Source organism: Simochromis diagramma, unplaced genomic scaffold (genome assembly GCF_900408965.1).
Source record: "Simochromis diagramma unplaced genomic scaffold, fSimDia1.1 OVJJ01000618.1, whole genome shotgun sequence".
In the NCBI taxonomy this organism is placed as follows: domain Eukaryota; kingdom Metazoa; phylum Chordata; class Actinopteri; order Cichliformes; family Cichlidae; genus Simochromis; species Simochromis diagramma.
In genome coordinates, this window is record NW_024387423.1 from 107,683 (window position 1) to 128,683 (window position 21,001).

General features: G+C 39.9%; 1 protein-coding gene across 1 annotated transcript; it reads left to right on the forward strand.

Moving 5' to 3' along the window:
• Positions 1-44: 44 nt before the first annotated feature.
• zgc:114181 (uncharacterized protein LOC619255 homolog) lies at positions 45-20,104 on the forward strand. Its single transcript, XM_040013094.1, has 12 exons — positions 45-1,791; positions 2,078-2,188; positions 5,301-5,444; positions 6,020-6,182; positions 11,641-11,729; positions 13,889-14,086; positions 14,168-14,252; positions 16,529-16,689; positions 17,051-17,215; positions 17,309-17,450; positions 18,982-19,129; positions 19,749-20,104. The coding sequence occupies exons 2-12, from the start codon at positions 2,078-2,080 to the stop codon at positions 19,825-19,827; spliced, it is 1,485 nt and encodes a 494-aa protein (XP_039869028.1). The 5' UTR covers positions 45-1,791; the 3' UTR covers positions 19,828-20,104.
• Positions 20,105-21,001: the final 897 nt, after the last annotated feature.

Here is a 21,001-nt window from a genome sequence, read left to right on the forward strand (position 1 = left end):
GTGTCCGTAGTTTTTTTATTCTTTGCTTTTGTTGTCCCTCCGCTCATCTTCCAAAGTTGTTTTGTCTCATGCTTCAATTCGTGTTTTAGCGGAGTTTATCTACTTGGCTTACGGGAGCTCTGTAGTTATGCGACCATACTGCTCTACCGCCTCACCGGAAGTCCAAGGAGACTTCTTTCATGTCTCTTAGGAGAGAGAGTATTGACAAGAGTATTGACAATTTAATGATCGTAGATCAAACATAAATTTGATTTAACTTACTTATTGTTTCTCACATTATTGTGGGTGAAGTTTGGCCCACTCATCTTTATGATTCTGCTTCAGTTCAGATCAGTTGAGGTTTGCTGGCATTTAATTCGGCTCTCTCCTGACACAGCATTTCAGTCAGGTTGAGGTTTGACTGGGCTACTGTAACACATTGATTCTTTTCGTTTTCAGTCATTCTGTTGTAGATTTATTGATGTGCTTGGGTTGTTTTCCTGATGTATGACACAGTTTTAGTCTGTGAAACAGATGGTGTTACATTTGACTCTACATTACTGTGGTATACAAAGGAGTTGGTTGACAGAATGGCTGTACAGATCCTGTGGGGGCAAAACAAGCCCAACAAGCTGTGTTAATGTGTCATATTCTTTTTAAAGAGAACAGGCTTTCTCCTGGTAACCCGTTGAACAAACCATAAAATATAATTAAGAGATGTAGGCCCTGGGGTTTTTGCTTTTTCTCTGATCGTTTTTCTCTGTCTTGAATCCTTTTCACTTGTGAGTAATCTATCTTGAATTTAAAAGTGAATTGAATTTCTCAGTGTAGAATTAGATAGTTCACATTTTTTCGATATGACCTTTTCCACAATGATGGGAACAATTACTAATCTAAGGTCACTGGTAATGTCTTTCCTTGTTGGTATAGTGTTTACTGAGTGCTCCACATCAGCAAACTGCCAAAACTTTCTTCGATGAGCAGTTAGACAAGTGCATAGCAGCAGCTTCTACATACCCTCTTAATTCCTATGCAAGCAGTAGGAGTCTACTTAGTTTAGGGCTACATTAAAAAAAACCTTCTTTTTGACATAACTGTATCAGCTCATTGTGGAAAATAAGAAAGACCATAAGAGCATTAATGAATATAGGTAAACAAAGTAAGAACTAAGAAGTTGGCAGCTGTCTTTGGCTTTCTTAACCCCCCCCGTACATTTTTATTTCAGTGTAACAACTCCTGAGTCTCTTTTCCTGTCTCACACTGAGGCACACAAAAAGAAACAGGATGTTGTGAGCAAGGACAATTTATCCAATGAACAGGAGGTGGTGACGGGATTAAATATGTTCAGACAATCCCAGCTTGGGTTAATAATGTCAGGTAGAAATGGCTGACATTAAGTTAACCACAGTGGGACACCAGGCTAATATGGAACAACAAAAGCTTTGCTGAGCTCTGCTTTTGTCCTCACGGCTGGGTTTGCTTGGAGATTCCAAAACACAAACAACTGGACTTTCACATGCTCCTTTGTTCCCGCTGACCCTGCATTCCTAAGGTCCACTCTTCGCCCACAGGTACACATACTTGGAGTCAAATCAATAGATCAGAGTGTAATTCCTGCACTTTTCAGCAAAAAAAAAAAAAATCACTTTGTCAGCTGTCCTGGCTTTATGTCAAGAAATGTTTCACTGCTTGACCCTGGGGCTCGGTAGGAGTGTGATAAGAAGGGTGGGTGTATAAAAATCAAGTCAACAGCACAGGACCACAGTCTGCGAGCCTGAGGAAACTATCTTACACATTTCCAGCAGAGAAAAGGTAAGACACAAGTTAGCGGACAGTAACTTTCAGAACGCTTGTAGGTGAATTTTATATCAAACTAAATTAAAACATGCATGATTTCAGGATACAGTCCTCCCATTCAGCTTATATTCTAAACTGATGGGGAGATTAACAAAAATGTGACAAAAATTTAAAAAAGGAAAGTTTTAATCTGTTGTGTTTTGGCTGTGGGAGCTTTCAGAGTACACACATCTAGTGTAATAAAGTAATAATCTTTTTGTGTGTGTGGTTTTGCTGATTTTGTTTCTGACTCTTGTAACAGATGAACCCTCAAGTCCTGCCTTCCATCCTGCTGCTCATTTCTGCTGCCCATGCTTTCCAGTACACGGAGCTAGCGCAGTATGTTGACAGCCACCAGGACGAATATGTGGAGGTACAAATATCTGCTCCTTACTCTAGCAGCACTGAACTCTGAATGCTAGAACTGTTGTAATCTATGCTGTTAGGTGTATTGGGTTTAGACAATTTACTTTAATATCTGAGCTTGTGAGTCAAACAAAATCTCAATCATCATCAATAATGACCCTAGTGCCAGCCCTAATCCTAACCCTACACAGATTCAAAATATATGAGTTTTGGTTTTATTATTCTGTCAAGTCGTCAAGGTTTATTGTCATTTCGTATGGTATCTACAAAAATACACAGACTGAAATTAAATGATTTTATCGACCACGCCATAAAAAGTGCTATAAAAAGATCATACATTAATATTTTTTTCCACTTTAAATTAGCCAATCTGAGCGCACGGCTTTTTTTGGCAAAAAAAATGAAAAAATGAAATATTTTCCATAAAATACATTTGAAAGTTATATTTTATTGTAATTATAATTAGGCCTTTGGATGGTCTAAAAATTACCACTGACCTTCATTTTGATCGGCCGTTAGTTTTTCTGCAGGAGCTCATGTAAAAAAAGACCCCCTTATGAGGTCCTAGAGCCAAAGTGCTATAAAAAGATTATACATTAATATTTTTTTCCACTTTAAATTAGCCAATCTTTTAGACCTACTTCTCCTTGAAATATTCATATAAAGTTTTAATTATATTTAGCGGATTTTAACCCTTTATATCCCGGTTTCGTCACATGAGCGCACGGCTTTTTTTGGCGGAAAAAAACAAAAAAATTAAATATTTTATAATAAAATACATTTGAAGTAATATTTTATTGTAATTATAATTAGGCCTTTGGATGGTCAAAAGATTACCACCGACATTCATTTTGATACATTACTATTTTTTGGCAGAAGCGCACTAAATGTCATATAGTGCCATATCAGGTTTTTCATGTTTTCCTTACACTAAATGCTTATTACCTCGTTTTGTTCTAAAATAAAACAAAAAAATTGTCTAAATAACAATACAAGATCACTTTGAACCAGAAAATCATTTATTTTACAAGGATGAACATGAACATTTAAGTTGCTGGTAATCGGGAAAGTTGTGCGTCTGCCGGCGGCTCTCCGTGGCTCCACCGCCCACTGTGAGCGGTGGGTCCCGGTTGGGTCCCGGTGTCCCCCAGCACGACAAATATGTAATTTTCTGTTGTAGCCTTCACACCTAGTGTATCGACACTAATTTTTCACTCTTTTTGTTATTCGTGACACAAAGATACTACTTTGCTTGCGCATAATCAAAATCTAGTGGATCTAATTTGGCACGGCAGGTCACACAACACGATAAAAATAATAATAATAATGGATTGGATTTATATAGCGCTTTTCAAGGCACCCAAAGCGCTTTACAATGCCACTATTCATTCACTCTCGCATTCACACACTGGTGGAGGCAAGCTACGGTTGCCACAGCTGCCCTGGGGCAGACAGAAGCGAGGCTGCCGTGGCTCCACCGCCCGCTGCAAGTAGCTGCAGCTGTGGTAGCCTCTGGCTACAAGACTGCGCGTAGCCTGCGCGACATGGCAGGCCCCCGTTGTACCCCCGTACGGGTACAACGGTTGTAGCCCGAAATGGTACGGTACTTATTTTTCACTTTTTCAAACGAAAACATCACCACTTACCTCCGAAAGCGTGAGCGGAGGGTTCACTGTGTGCAATTGACGCAGGCCGAGTCTTCCCTGTACGCCGCTTCAGGAGCAGAGCTATTGTCCGTCAATTTGTCAAAATCATCCAATGGCTGTTCCCATCGATCTCTCCTTTGCTCACAATTTGCAGATAATTGGTGTCTCTACATGATCGATTGATCATTGATAGTCTATTTCCAAAGCAGTTTAGCTTAGCTTTCTATCAACGACTACTTCCAGGTCAGAGGACATTCAACCGCAGCTGCATTTAAAAAATGGTTTTGAAGGGAAAAATAATTTTGTAATTAATTAATTTTGTTTGTATTGCAGTGTGGCCGTCTGAGAGAAAATACTTTTGAAAGCTTTTGAATACATTTGAAGAAAAAAAGTGTGTTTGTGTGGGTTTTTTTTAGGCATAAAGACCTTGTCATCGATAGTGACACACAACACTACTCTTTTTTTCCCACTTTTTAAAGCAGAAAAACATGCTCAAAACCTGATTTTTTTGCTTCAATTTGTTCCATGCTCAAAAATGAAAAAAAAAAGGGGGCGCCACCTGGTGGACAAATAAAAAAATTACAGTTCTAAGGCCCATACTTCAAAGTCTGAGTGAAAGTGGAAAGATGACATTTAATTTGATGGTAATGATTGGGCAGTGAAAAATAGCGTTTATAATGGGTTTCAATGGGGCGTTTTTTGGCTCTAGGACCTCATGTGGATGGCGGTTTGTAGCTTAGCCACTTTAAGCTAATCTAATAAACTCAGACTGCAATTCTAAAGTAAGACATAGTGTGTAAACTTTCATTTATTTTTTATATTGCAAACATTTGCACTGTTATCAGTATTTGCACACTATTTTATATTATTTTTTGACAATCTTTAAAGTCATTATTCAACACATTGTTATTGTTAAATAAATATCGTCAAATAATCGAGATCTCAATTTCAGTGAAAATAATCGTAATTATCATTTTTGCCATAATCGAGCAGCCCTAGCTAATCTCCAAATATCATGAATAGTCACAACTTTTAAAAATTTTACTATCCATTAGTATCCACGTATACATCCACAAAGCACGGAGCACAAAGCAAGTTTGAAGAAGAAATTAGCCAACTCTCACATTCAGCTTATTCCAAGACATTGCAGGAGACTTGAATAAATCATCAACAGTATTTCACACTTTTTGTGTTTTTTTTACATATTGAACGCAGTGATTTTCCACAGGGGGAAATGTAATATGTAATGTCTTATGAATGAGTGTTGCTGGCCAAAGTCAAAAAGTGGCAATATAGCAACTGACTATTTCTGAATGTCAGTGTTGCAAAAAAAATATGTCTTTAGAATCAAGTGCACATTTTGCGAACTGGACACTAGTTGAGGGCAGGAGTATTAAATAACATAAAACTCAGTGGCAAGTGGATTAGATCAAGTCCAGTGACGATGTTTTAGATCTTGGTTGTGTGTTTCAGATGCTGAGGGACTGGGTTGCAATCGAAAGCGACTCCAGCAATGTCCAAAAGAGACCAGAGCTGCACCGTATGATGGAGACTGTGGCTCAGAAACTCCAGTTGATGGGGGGGACTGTACAGCTGGTGGATATCGGAGAACAAGAAGTCAGTGAAAGAACCACCTATCTTTGCAATATTATCCCCCCCCCCCCTGCTCTTTAGAAGTGCTTGTTGATATTGGAGCTTTGTATCTAATTGTCAGTCTAATTGGCTGGTAAATGTGGTGGATTTCTCACAGAGGTCAGCTCATTGGCAAACTTCAAAAAAAGCAGGAGAGGGCTCAGGTCTAGCTTTGCCTTCTTATTACTGACTGGGCCACAACAAAGCCGCTTTCCACACTCATTAAACACACTGTGTGTGTGTGAGAGAGAGAGAGAGCGAGAAAGAGGCCATACTAGAGGGCCTAGCTTTTCACCATTAACCATTAATTAGGTGCCACCCAGTGTGAACTGTTACTGTACTATAATGCCTCCAGAAAAGCAGATCTTCTGGCCTCCTGGAGGAGTATCCCTTTTATAGTCTTACACACAGTGCATTGTTGAAATTCCATTGATATGTGAGAGAGACATAGACCAGCTGAATACTATTGCAAGCGTTTTGAACACACTTTAAAATCAGGATTGATAGATTGATGGAAAAGAAATTGTGTGCTGATCTCGACTGTACTGTTGTATGTGCAGCTTCCTGATGGCCAGACATTAGAGTTGCCTAAAGTGGTGACGGCTCAGTTTGGTAATGACTCCAGCAAACACACAGTGTGCATCTACGGCCACGTGGATGTCCAGCCAGCAAAACTGGAGGACGGCTGGGCAACAGATCCATACAACCTGACTGAGATCAATGGTAAGAGCCTTTAAGCTAATTAAAAATACAAAGGAATGCTATCCAAACTCACAAATTTCATTTGATTCCAAAAAAGAGGAACATGTCTGGGTAAATGTCAGGGCTCTGTGTGCGGGCAGGTGGATATGAGGATCCAAATTCAGGACTCGAAAACAGAATGCAACTCAAAACCTCAGCTTTATTGCTGGCATGAAAACAAAACATGAAGTGAACACGGAATGCAGAGACCAAAAACACACAGGCATAATCTGAGGGTACGACGCGACACTGAGTAAGGGCATACACAGTAAAACTGAACACATTCACCTGAGACACAGACCTTCACAATAAAACAGGAAACAAGAAACCACTAAACAAGGACACAGACTGAGAGGCAGACAGAATATAACACATGGAACTCAAACAATACATGAGACAACAAATTCTTAAACACGAATAAACAGAAATATGGAACTCTAATCATCATCATCATCATCACTACAAGAGAATAAGAAAACAACCCATTATGCAAAAACACACCAAAACATAACAACTCAAAATACTGGGTCAAACTGGCCCAGAACCGTGACAGTAAACCTTTGGTGAAGTACAAATGCTGGACTTGTTGCCTTCCTAAGATGATGACCAGAGGGGCAACTGGTTTCCTGTTCAACAATGTGTGGTGCTGTGATAAAGAATAGAAAAAGGGAGCTGATGTCAGTTTCATAACAGGAAGGTTTATTCTTCACAAGAGCTTCAGGTATCACCACACTAACTGCAAAGAAATGTCCTTATGCTTCAGTCCAATTTACAGTACATGGCCACAGTTTCCTGAGCTAGAGACTGTATTAATCTCTCAACACAACTTTGACAAAGCATAAACAAAATGTTGCTTAAATCCATTGACAATATCACATCCACAATAAACACATTTGTTTTACAAAGATAAACAAAATACAATAGTGTACTTCATTTTTAACTACATTTACAAACATCATAAATGAACTCATTTTTAAACATTTTAATTCTCGTTTCAGCACTAAATTATTTATGTGAAATGTATTTCCACTGTACTGATGATAAACGTGACAAAACTATTCAGAAAAAAACACACGGCGTATATATTGTTTATCATGACCGGAAGTAGACACCTTTCGCACATGCGTGGTACCGATCAGGTTTCCGGTACGGATCAGGTAGTGACATCCCCATTAGCTCCAGGTGTTGTGCCAGAAAGTGATCATTATTGGTGTCCGCGGGAGCGCGCGCAGCTGCTTACAGCTGTAGCACTCAGATTACTTACAGCGACTTCCGTGCAACTGATGTAAGGTGCGGTAAGCTGAACACAACTTCAACCGTATGTTTGTTGAAAAATAGTAACGTGACCACACCGATTTTCTTGTTAGTAACCATAACGGCGTTGTAACGATAGGAATAGTAATTAGTTAGATTACTCGTTACCAGTGTTGGGTAAGTTACTTTAAATTAGTAACTTAGTTACATTACTAGTTACTTCTATCAAAAGTAACCCAGTTACTTCAAGTTACTCGTTACTTTCAAAGTAACTAGTTACTAGGGAAAGTAACTTTGGTTTTACTCAGAATTCTCTTGTTAATGTGTTGCTTCCGTAACTGGACACCCATCAAGATTGCCAGTCTTCTAGCTTGCTTACTTGCCACAAGTGCACTGTGCCACCTACCAATAGAAAGGAAAAAATAGTGTGCATATTTCCACGAGAGGAATCCCACACCTGGACCGTCGTTGACTGCCGCCACGATTCTAGCCAACGTCACAGCGTCATGTGCGCTTTTTACATCCAACACAAAAACTGCAGTCGTGGTCCTTTGATTGTACTCCGAACTGGGAAATTCTGCCTTCCGAATAGGAAGATGTAGATAACACCAGACTGCAGATAAGCTGCATACAGGGCTGGACTGGGACAAAAAATCGGCCCGGGCATTTTGACTATAGACCGGCCCACCATTATAGAAAAAATCATAAAGCCTTTGAATGAAAACAAACGCTGTTGTGACAGTGATGTACACAGTTTTGATGGTATATATGTATCAATCTATCAATCGTTTGTTGTAAGATTCAGATAATTATTTTTTAAAAGCTAGATATTTTAAATGAGAATAAGAAAGAAAAGTACTTCTTTGTGCCCCCCTCTTCCTGTTAATGTCCAACGTGGCCCCGCTGGCAAAACTTTGCTAGACCCGCCCCTGCACAGTTACCAGCTGTGAGCGTAAAAAAGGATCCTGGTGTTATTTGTCTCTCAGAAACAGTTCATAACTTCCCTTCAACTCATTCATGTCACCCAAAAGGTAAACCTGTTTCTCCATCACCTGTTCAGCTCTGATGATTCAGCAAGGACATCTCCTGGTTTCATCTTCATGTTTCCCTCTCACCAGATAACCAAACCGACATCATGACCAGCAGCTTTACAGCTGTGGCTCCAACAAACATCAGCTGATACTAGAAAGTAATATTAAATAAATTCTAACAACAGCTGATCAAGCTTAAACGTGCCGCTGTTGTTTAACGCGACCTCCACTGGTTTCTTCTTTATGGCGCAAAGTGGGTGATACACAAACAAGAATACGAGACGATTCCGTTTTTTACGGGATTGTTGGTAACTCTAATAATTAACCATATGAACAAAATAAAGTTCAACATCAGTAACATCATAGCACCCACCCACCTGTATAGAAACTCCATCATGCTAGCTAGTACCCAGTACGAAAAAGTCAGTATAACAAAAATAAACTCCACCTAAACTTGGTTTATATCTGACCCAGATAGACTGCAGGTAATGACCTGCAGTCTATCTGGGTCAGATATAAACCAAAAGAGCCGGAAATCCCATCACTAATGAGTGATGGGATTTCCGGCTCTTTTTAGAGAACCGGCTCACTAAAAAGAGCCGGTTCTTTCGGCTCCGAATGGGCTCTTCAGGTTGTTTTGTTGCTTTAATTAATTTATTATTAACAATAATATACAATTATGCACAAAAGGAATTACTAATGTAAAAAAAAAAAAAAAGTGGTTTTATTTATATATGTTTATATATAAATATATGCAGTGGCCCCTAGAGACAAAACACGTACAAACTCCAAAACACATTTCTAGCATGAACTGAACTTCCAAAACAGAGCTACCTGGATCACTTAAATTACACAATTGAAAGCATGAAAGCATATGTGTATTGTTTGTGTATTTATACACAAGCATTCATATATAGTCAAATAATTAAAAAAAAAATAAAAAATTCATTTACCTGTTATTACCACACACCAAATCCGGTCATTGGTACTTGCTGGCTTGTGTAGCCACTAGGTAACAAAAGCTCAACACTGCCCCTAGCATCCTGGAGCACTTCTGTTGTCTTTTGTACGTGTTTTGAGTTTTTATGTGCTTCTGAGTTTTTACGTGTTTTGGAGTTTGTACGTGCTTCGGAGTCTGTACGTGCTTTTACGTATTTTGGAGTTTTTACGTGTTTTGGAGTTTGTAAATGTTTTTACGTGTTTTGGAGTTTTTATGTGTTTTGGAGTTTGTACGTGCTTCAGGGTTTGTACGTGCTTCAGAGTTCGTACGTGATTTTAAGTTTGTATGTGCTTTGTCTGTAGGGGCCGCCGTAAATATACTTTTATTTATTCACTCCACATAAAATGTAATAAATAAATCATATAATACAAAAATCAACTATTCACATTTCAACTTTTAACTATTTAAATTTTCAGCTTTTTCCTTTTACAAATTTAAAGTGAAACAACACAAAACACTGCAAACCACAACACAATTAAATATAAATTATAATATGAAAACAAAAAGAACATACATATTCTCTGTCATATGGACCTGCATGAATAAACTTTCTGAATCCTTTATCATCTGCAACTGAAAATAGTTGTGGATGATTACTATACCTTTCTAATGTGACGTTGTTGTCCCTGGCTCTTTCTCTGTCTCTCCCTCCTGCTCTGTTTTACATCCTGTGCTACTGAGTGTAACTACCGCCCCTCCCCCCTCTGCCCAGCATAAAGCACAAGCCCGCATGCTGAGTGAAGCGGGAAAAAAGTGCGAGAAAGAGGGTGAGAGAAAGAAAAAACAAACAAACCATGGCTCGCGATAAGGAGCCGGCTTGCGTCGTTCACGTCAAGGAACCGGCTCTAACAGCCATTTCGTTTGCGACCGACCCATCACTACAGGTCATAACTTCTTACCTGAAGTTCAGTTCACCTGACACTCGGACCGGCGGCCACCTCGGCTCTTTCTTCCTCCTGCATCCCCTTTCTCCCATCCACCTGCTGGCCTCCACCACTTGCTAATGTTACAGAATCTGTGGAAGCTCCGCGATAGCCACCACACGAAGTAACGAGTAACGACCCTATCTAAATCCCAGTAACGACTAACGCGTTCCTGATTTTGGCATAATAACTAGTTACCGTGCTCGTTACCACAATAATAACGTAGTTACTGTAACGCGTTACTTAATAATGCGTTAGTCCCAACACTGCTCATTACTGAAAAAAGTAACGCCGTTAGTAATGCCGATATTCCAATCACTGATCATACCAAAAAACTTTTTCCCGGTCTATTTCTGATACCAGATTTTAATAGAAAGCTATTTCCAACTTTCTACACACTAAACAGCTAGAATATTATCATGTGATGAAATGGTACAGCCAAAAAAGCATAAGAGAAGCATGTACAAGGAAATTATGGGTGCTCCATGCCAACTGTGTAGGGATAACATACAAATAGTAAGACAGCAGGAATAAATAACAAACAGGATAAATATATGCAGTTAAGAGAAATATATACAAACTAGAGGAATATACACAAAACAAGAGAAAAGACACACATTGGAGTGCAAAGTTGAAGTAGTGCAAAGAACTTGGTCTGAGTATAGTCCACATATGAGTGGCTTGAGTGATGAGGGTTACTCAGACCATGACTCAGATTGGTGAGGTGAGTCAGGAGGGTAATAACTACTCATCACAACCAAGCTATGTAGAGTATATCAACCCGTAGGGCACCTTTGGGACTGTTCATCTAGATGTAGCGTTTTCAGTGGGAAAAACGTTTTGTCACTCATCCAAGTGACTTCTTCAGTCTTAACTGACTGCAGCTTTCTCCAACCTTATATGCAGTACTTTTGCACAATGGCTGAAACTAGCACCCCTGGTGAACAATGAGCAGTTGAGTTTCTTGGTGAAACCTTGAGCTGAGACTGAAGAAGTCACTTGGATGGCTTACGAAACTCTTCTCCCACTGAAAATGCAATGTCCAAATGAACAGAATCAACTTTTGGGGTTTTATGTAAAGAGTCAAAACGAATTGGAAGGTGATGCTTTTTTCATATGAGGCTTCATGGATGTATGTAGATACATTTAAAAAATAGGATGAAAAATAGAATGCAAACGTTTTATGTACATCATTAATAAATATAGTGATATTGTAATTTTTATACTTTTAGGCAATCTGTATGGACGAGGAGCATCAGACAACAAGGCCCCAGTTTTAGCCTGGATCCATGCTGTGGAGGCTTACCAGGCTCTCAGTATGGTAAGAGACTGAGTTCACCATGTTGTTAGATAGGCTTTCATGTCCCAGCTGAATGGAAACATTTAAAATGCAAAGAGTGGGAACAGAGAGAGATGCCTTCGGCAGGCTAGATTCAAGAGATAACTTCTATTGCTGTAGCAGACTTTTTTAAGCTGAGTGAAGTACTCAGCAGATATATGGGGAACAAAGTGCGTACCCTCAGGCTAGTGAGACAGCAGAGCCAAGTCTAAGGCAGACTAACTTTCCATGTCAGTGCTAGTTGTGTGGAGTCACTAGAGCAGTCTGTTCCTGCCATCCATGCTGCTTTGTTGTCATGTTAAAAAATATGGCGCTACAGTGGGGCAAAAAAGTATTTAGTCAGCCACCGATTGTGCAAGTTCCCCCACTTAAAATGATGACAGAGGTCAGTAATTTGCACCAGAGGTACACTTCAACTGTGAGAGACAGAATGTGAAAAAAAAATCCATGAATTCACATGGTAGGATTTGTAAAGAATTTATTCGTAAATCAGGGTGGAAAATAAGTATTTGGTCACCTCAAACAAGGAAAATCTCTGGCTCTCACAGACCTGTAACGTCTTCTGTAAGAAGCTTTTCTGTCCCCCACTCGTTACCTGTATGAATGGCACCTGTTTGAACTCATCATCTGTATAAAAGACACCTGTCCACAGCCTCAAACAGTCAGACTCCAAACTCCGCCATGGCCAAGACCAAAGAGCTTTGGAAGGACACCAGGAAAAGTATTGTAGACCTGCACCAGACTGGGAAGAGTGAATCTACAATAGGCAAGCAGCTTGGTGTGAAAAAATCAACTATGGGAGCAATCATCAGAAAATGGAAGACATACAAGACCACTGATAATCTCCCTCGATCTGGGGCTCCACGCAAGATCTCATCCCGTGGGGTCAAAATGATCATGAGAACGGTGAGCAAAGATCCCAGAACCACACGGGGGGACCTGGTGAATGACCTGCAGAGAGCTGGGACCAAAGTAACAAAGGTCACCATCAGTAACACACTACAACGGCAGGGAATCAAATCCCGCAGTGCCAGACGTGTACCGCTGCTGAAGCCAGTGCATGTCCAGGCCCGTCTGAAGTTTGCCAGAGAGCACATGGATGATACAGCAGAGGATTGGGAGAATGTCATGTGGTCAGATGAAACCAAAGTAGAACTTTTTGGTATAAACTCAACTCGTCGTGTTTGGAGGAAGAAGAATACTGAGTTGCATCCCAAGAACACCATACCTACTGTGAAGCATGGGGGTGGAAACATCATGCTATGGGGCTGTTTTTCTGCCAAGGGGACAGGACGACTGATCCGTGTTAAGGACAGAATGAATGGGGCCATGTATCGTGAGATTTTGAGCCAAAACCTCCTTCCATCAGTGAGAACTTTGAAGATGAAACGAGGCTGGGTCTTCCAACATGACAATGATCCAAAACACACCGCCCGGGCAACAAAGGAGTGGCTCCGTAAGAAGCATTTGAAAGTCCTGGAGTGGCCTAGCCAGTCTCCAGACCTCAACCCCATAGAAAATCTGTGGCGGGAGTTGAAAGTCCGTGTTGCTCGGCGACAGCCCCAAAACATCACTGCTCTCGAGAAGATCTGTATGGAGGAATGGGCCAAATTACCAGCTACTGTGTGTGCAAACCTGGTAAAGACCTATAGTAAACGTTTGACCTCTGTTATTGCCAACAAAGTTTATGTTACAAAGTATTGAGTTGTATTTTTGTTATTGACCAAATACTTATTTTCCACCCTGATTTACGAATAAATTCTTTACAAATCCTACCATGTGAATTCATGGATATTTTTTTTTCACATTCTGTCTCTCACAGTTGAAGTGTACCTCTGGTGCAAATTACTGACCTCTGTCATCATTTTAGGTGGGGGAACTTGCACAATCGGTGGCTGACTAAATACTTTTTTGCCCCACTGTATATGCACACATCAGAAGGCCTCAGCCACATGCTGAGTGCACTGTGGAAGGAGAAATGCGTTGGTGTGGACGCTGAGAAGACTGATTCAAACAAAGCTAATCACTCACAATGTCAAAAAGACAATTTAGGTTTTTATGGAAACAATAATTTTCTGCCCAGAAAGCCTGTTTGTTTGCTTCCTACCAAACATCATGGAGCTGTTCCCCCCATTCACCAGGATCTGCCAGTGAATGTGAAGTTTGTCATAGAGGGCATGGAGGAGACGGGCTCTAACGGCCTGGATGCCACGATCATGGCCCAGCGAGACACCTTCTTCTCAGAAGTGGATTACATCATCATATCAGACTGTGGCTGGCTCAGCAGACGCCCCGCCCTCACCTATGGCACCAGAGGCAACTGCTACTTCTTTGCTGAGGTGGTGTATTAAGAAGCATCCATCCATCCTTTATTCAAAGAGTCACCCTCCAGTCTTTGATTTGTGCTGCCATGTTTGCAGGTAGAAGGACCGAAGCAGGACTTGCATTCTGGTGTTTATGGAGGGACTGTGATTGAACCAATGACCGACCTCATTGGAATTCTCGGTGAGTCTCATATTTGAATGCGCGTAAGCGAGCAGCCTTTGTTCATGAACCGCATAATTCAGTCAAATGTATGAAGAACTTCTCTGAATGTCCAACACATCAGACCTTGAAGCAGATGGGTTACAGCAGCAGAACTGGGTGCCACTCTTCAACCAAAGAAAATTGGAAAAATGTTGCCAGTTCTGATGAATCTTAATTTCTTCTGTGACATTGATGGAAGTGTCTGAATTTGGCATTAACAACATTAAATGATTCTTAATCCTGCCTGTTATCAGCATTACAGTATTTCAGTAGATACTGCCCTTAGTACCAGTGGAGCATAGTTTAAATGCCGATTTTCTGTACTCTTCTGCATAATGCACCATGTCAGAAGCTCACATCATCTCATACTGGTGTCATGAACATTATAATAACTGAATTTTACTCAAATGGCCTCAAAATTCACTAAATCACAATCCAATAGAGCACCTTTTTGGGATGTGGAAGATTCACAACACTGTGAAATGCCATCATGTCAATACAGCCCAAAATCTCAGGAAATTCATGAAGAATTAAAGCAAATCTGGAGGCAAAAGTGGGTCCAACTGGCAAGATTTACCTAATGAAGTGGCCAGTAAGGGTATATACTTACTGTAAAGGAAACTGTTGTTTTAAAAGTACTCTTGGCTCATCAGCAGAATACCAGTTATCTCTCTCTCTCTCTCTCCCCCCCCCGCCCAAGCTAACATCCAGTCAAGCGCCCTGTTTTATTACATTAGACTTAAATAATCAAGGAACTGATCTAACAGCCCATTGTTCATTGAGTGGACTAGTTTCAGTTATCATGCAAATGTACTGTTATATGGTTGGGGAAACCTGCAGTCAGCTGCAGAAGTCAGTTGGGTGAGTGACAAAAAGTTTCCCTCACTGAAAATTAACAGAATCAACCATTTTTTTAGGATTTACTTACCTAAATGATTGAGCATGCATCAATACATAGACTTAAAGAAATTGTAGAAGCTAAATTGTTATCAGAAAATATACCCAGTACTCTCAACATTGCATTTCCAGTTCCCTGGAAGCAATAACTACAAATGGAAACTGGAGGAGCTCTCTGCAACAAGAAATCTTTTTCCTACCTTCAGATAAACAGAGATTGCTAATCAAGCGTTCTGTCTGTTGCTGACAAGTCGCTGTTTCATTGATTTTGTTCAGCAGGGTTTATATGAACCCAGTGGTGATAAGGTTAACCCTTGGTGCTTTCAAACATTTTGAACTCACTATGATAAGGAATCCCACTATTCCAGCCAGAAATGTGAAATGAGACCACATTTCCAGAAAGATTGTCTTCTTAGGGTGCCGTTTTAGCTCAGTGCGTTGAGCAGGCGCCCACTTCAGTCCTTGAGCATCAGAGCAAAAGAATTGCAACGAGAGTTTTTTATTTACAGTTTGATAAATCTTTGTAGCCCTATGACAGGCCTTGGTTGCCTACTGCAGCCAAGGCCTGTCATAGAGCTGCTGAAACTTTAAATCTCAGTGAAGTTTGAAGTTTAAGTTTACTTTAGTAATTACAAACATGCATTTTTTAACCTCTGGCTCTAAGTTGGCTATTTTAAATTGAAGAAGATGGGGATTTTAATAGTAAGAAAATGCTCTTATTTCATTTCAGTTATCATTAATTTTGTTCATTAGATCGTATTTAGCACATTCACAAGCAAATTCATGTTTTGTCAAACTGACAAAAGTCAGGTGACAATAAGCAGTGCTGGTGTCCAGTCACATCTAACAATATATTTATCATCTTTGTCCTGTCTTTTCAACAATGCAAGACTTCCTTGTTGACAACTCCAGCTGACATTAAATTTAATAAAAACATTCAGTAAGCTACATTCTCTTGGATCAGGCATAAGAGGCATGCGTAATAATCAGTGGGACTCAAGCATCAGGAGGATCGGGTCTCATCAGTACGTGTTTAACCCTGTGAGGCCTAAGTCAGTGTCAAAGATAAATATAATATAAATATAAATAAAATCTAAGATTTGGTTGAAAAATGTTAAAAGTGTTCGCTGATTTGGGAGTGGGAGAATTTTGTTACATTTTCAAATGTCATATACAGTAATCAGTAATCATAATAGAGATTTTTTTTTAGTCCTTACAGCGTTGAAAGAATCTTCCCTACTGAAGTCCTTGAGCAAAGCATCAAATAAGTATTTGCAATAAACCAGTCCAGTCTTATCTTTGGAAAATCTAAGTTTAGTTCCATTAACAATAGCATCATCCTATTATTACTTCATTAGACACACTGATCAGCCCCAGTGGCAAGATCCTGATTCCTGGGATCAGAGAGGCTGTAGCTCCCCTCTCTGATGAAGAATGGAAAATGTACCAGGATATCCAGTTTGACATGGACAACTACAAGAATAAGATTGGTGTCAACCAACTCATGTACAGCAATAAGGTAATGTAAGGCATCCTTGGTGTCAGAAGACCATTAAGAGCAGGTGAGTACAATCCAGAATTTAGATTGTCATTACCCTTGCTTCCAATGCTACTGTGAAGAACCTTTTTAACTACTGTTTAAACAAGTCTCTCATATGGCTTTATTTCTTACGTAAAACATTACCAGAACTAGGATGAGCCTGAAAAAATAGTTCATCTATTTGCTTCTCTCCATGAAAGTGCTTGGTCATAGGAGATCAACGCTTACAATCTCGTGAGATCTTTACAGGATAAAGCTCCTTAAAATGAGTGTTGTTTTCATTGACAATATATAAGTAAAATTATTAGTGAAAATAAAGAATTATATCCCTCTCCCGAAGGTGGACTTGTTGGCTCACATGTGGCGCTACCCCACAGTCTCCATCCACGGTATTGAGGGGGCCTTTTCAGACCCTGGGACTAAGACTGTCATCCCTGCTAAGGTTACTGCTAAGTTTTCAATTAGGCAAGTTCCTGACATGGACCCTGCTATGGTCAAGAAACAGGTAAAATACATGAAAAGTATGTACGTGCTCTGTTCTGTTGCATTTACTTTTTGTAAACTGCTTCTGCTGTTTTCTTGATGTGCTCTTCTTCAGGTAACAGACTACCTTCACTCTGTGTTTGCCAAAAGAAAGAGTCCCAACAAGCTCAAAGTCACAATGGTGATAGGAGCCAAACCTTGGCTGGCTGACACTCACCATCCACTCTACGAGGCTGGAAAGGTTGCTATTAAGAGAGGTATTGACCGTTCACCTTACTTTAATCACCGGTGATGTTGCTATCAGAATGTCGGGTCTCAGGTTTGATAAACTGCAAATAAAATTTCACCAAAACTGGCTCTTACAAGCCAGACAATTACTGACAGTTTTTACCCAAATAATCTTCATTTTCATATGTTAACATTACTAGGCAATTTTTTTCATTTTTCGGTCATTTGAATAGACTTTAATGAAACGATAAAGAATTGGGACATTGTGTTGATACTGATTTTCCCTGTCCCATAGCAGTTATAAATGACTTTTGTTGGCATAAGGCCACTCTGTTTTGACAGGAGTACATCCTAAACCTAGTGGAATTAGTAGTAATAATAACAACGATTTCTTAGTTATGATTATGATCACATTGGTGTTTTGGATGGCAGTCTTCAGTTTCCCTTACATAACAGTCTCCTCAAGGCAAAGACTCTAGAGTATTAACGAAAACTGATGACATCAAAGAAGTGGGTTGGAACAGTGGGAATGAAGAACTCTTTTTAATAGGATGAAACTTCCAGAACCAGTCTCAGGGAGGAGCAGTCATCTGCTTTTTCATCATATTTGAAAATGATTCTTGGTGGTTATAGTTATTGTTTAAACTAGTGCTGTCAGCGTAAATCTCGTTAAAATGATGTTAACGCCATAACCGCGTTAACACGGCAAATCTCCGTTAGTGAGTTAACGCGGATCGCCCCGTGCAAGGGCTGCACGGCATCAATGTGTTAGCGCAGTTAGCCTGTTAATCCGTTAGCGCTGTGCAGCCCCTCGCACGGGGTGAGCCGCGTTAAGTCGCTAACGGACATATGCTGCATTAATGCAGTTATGACCTTAACGTCATTTTAACGAGACTAACACTGACAGCATTAGTATATACACAAAGTATTGTAGCGTCTGTTGTATGACAGAGAACTAGGCGACAGGAGTTAGAAACTGACATGATATAGGTGTATGTACTAAAAATCTTCGATGAGATCAAATCCCAGTGACCTTGATCTCAAGGCCAAGGTCAGAGGTCATGTTTTCGAAAATCTTGCGAATGCAACAACGTAGGACCTAGGTGACTTAGGATTTAGAAATTGATACCATGGGCTGAGGGGTAGCACTATAAGGCCACCAGTATTTTACACCAGTAAAATACAAAACCTGGAGCTCTTAGTTTAGTAGAAACACAAGAAATGCATTTTCAGTGGTTTTGACACAGCCTTAAGATATTGGCTAACTTTTAACTTTTGTATCCTTTTATTATTATTATAGCTTCATTCCTTTGTAGTGTGCTTTGTTGCATTTATATCCTGCAGGAGTTTTGAAAGGTTACCAAAGAAACAGTGTATATTTTCACCTGTCCTTAATTGTTTAGTATTATAGGAATATAAAAAAATGTGAGACAATGTAAAGAAAACAAGTTAGTCTTTCAATTTTCACAATTAGTCATTCAAACATGCCAGAATAGTTCCCACTTAGTGTTCATGTCCACTTTACTAGCAGAAAATATTCTGTCTTTGCTCTACCTTTAGTTTTCAACACGGATCCTGATCTAATCCGTGAGGGTGGAACCATCCCAATTGCCAGGACCTTCCAAGATGTGACGGGAAAAAGTATCATCATGATGCCCATCGGAGGCTTTGATGATGGTCTGCACTCTCAGAATGAGAAAATGAGCAGGTTAGACTGTCTGTACACTCCTGCAGTTTTATTCATTTCACAGGAATGTTTAAAGAAATTAGCTTGTACTGAGTCTTTCTGAGTGTTTAACACAATATTTAAGAGAAAAGCTTGAGGGAGAAAGCTTTGCAGTCTGTTAGAAACATCCACAACTGAAAAATAATTTAACTACCAGAGAGACACCATACAGGACCTGGACACAGGAAATTATTTTAACACTAAAACATTAAGCAGACCCAAGTAGACAAATTTTAGGGGCAGATTTGTTGGAATCCAGCATAAGACAACAAGGGTAAATGGGCAGATTCTGGAGAAATCAGAAAAGATGGTTAAAAGCAGACTTCTCCGATTATAAGGTGGATGCTGTGAGACTTAAGCAGCAGATATAAAAACATACTGGTCTGTTTCCAGAGGGCTTTGTAAGTCTTACAAGCTGCTGGCAGCAGAAAAGTGGAACAATGCTTTGGGGACTTCTAAGAAGGTGTAATGTAGCCATCTATTGCTGCAAATAATAGTGTATGTGAATTTATTGTATTTATGTTAAGGAAACTTGGAAATTTGCAACCCAAACAAACAGGACCTTTAACTCTGCCAACCATATTTTTTCTCTCTCTCCTAGGTACAATTATATTGAAGGAACCAAGTTATTCATCGCATACCTGAATGAAGTGTCCCAGATTAAGAGGACTAGTGTGTGATGTTTTATGGTATGATCACATGACCTCTTCAAAAACATTCCAGCTATAGAAAAGTGTGTTTTGATATTTTTACTGTGCCTTTATCTTTATTTCATAAGGTTTTGAAACTTGTGGCGCATTTACTGATCTGCACCTCAAGTCTATCTATTTTTGCATTATCTCATGGTTATTTGGCTGTTTCCATCTCTTTTGCCAGTGTTTATGTTCACATAAACTTAGGCAGCACTGTGAGTGTGTTTGTATGTGTGTCATGTAGTAAAAGCTGGACAATGCAATATTACGAATACGTCATTTATTTTATGAGAAATACAAAATGTTATTTTATGAATGTTAATAATACGAGAGACATATACAAATACTGCACTTAGTGTATTTCTCAAAACAATTGGTGCAAACTGCAAAACCTAGTGGATAACCTGCAAAAGCAGGTCACTTGCTCAAAATCGATAATCCATTCCTCAAAAGCAAGTATTCATGTCAATGAAACTGCCAGTGTCATCAAAATGAGAAGTCGTGACACCATCTTTATGAACAAGATAGTCAAATGGCTTGTCATGTTTTCATTATGACAGTGTACAGTATTCTCTCAGTGTTTTCCAATGCAAAAAAAGGTCAGAACTTGGTGACACTACCTGAAAATGCTCAAGAAAATGCTCCACCCTCTCCATGACTCTGCTGTGATGTTGTCACATGCTGCATCCATGGCTGCTAGCAGGGCCATTTGCACATGTGAATGCCAGTCATAAAACTTCCACCTCCAGGCAGAGAAAAACTCCTCTATCGGATTAAGAAATGGGGAGTAGGGAGGGAGATATTGAACCAGCATTCTGTCATGTGCTGCAAACCACTGTCTGACCAGATGCGAGTAGTGAAAACTGACATTATCCCACACAACAACATACTTGTTGAGTTGGCCTCCACCCCTCTCATTCTCAGGGACTATGTCCCTGTAAAGAGTGTCTAAAAAAGTCAGGAGATGTTGTGTATTGTATGGGCCAAGAAGGGGAATATGGGTGAGAATGCCATTGTCTGAGATGGCTGCACACATTGTAACATTCCCTCCGCACCGGCTTGGGACATCAGTGGTTGCTCTCTGTCCAATGCGATTTCTTCCACGCCTTCTGCCTTTGGCCAGATTGAAACCCGCATCATCAAAGTATATTAATTACAGCGC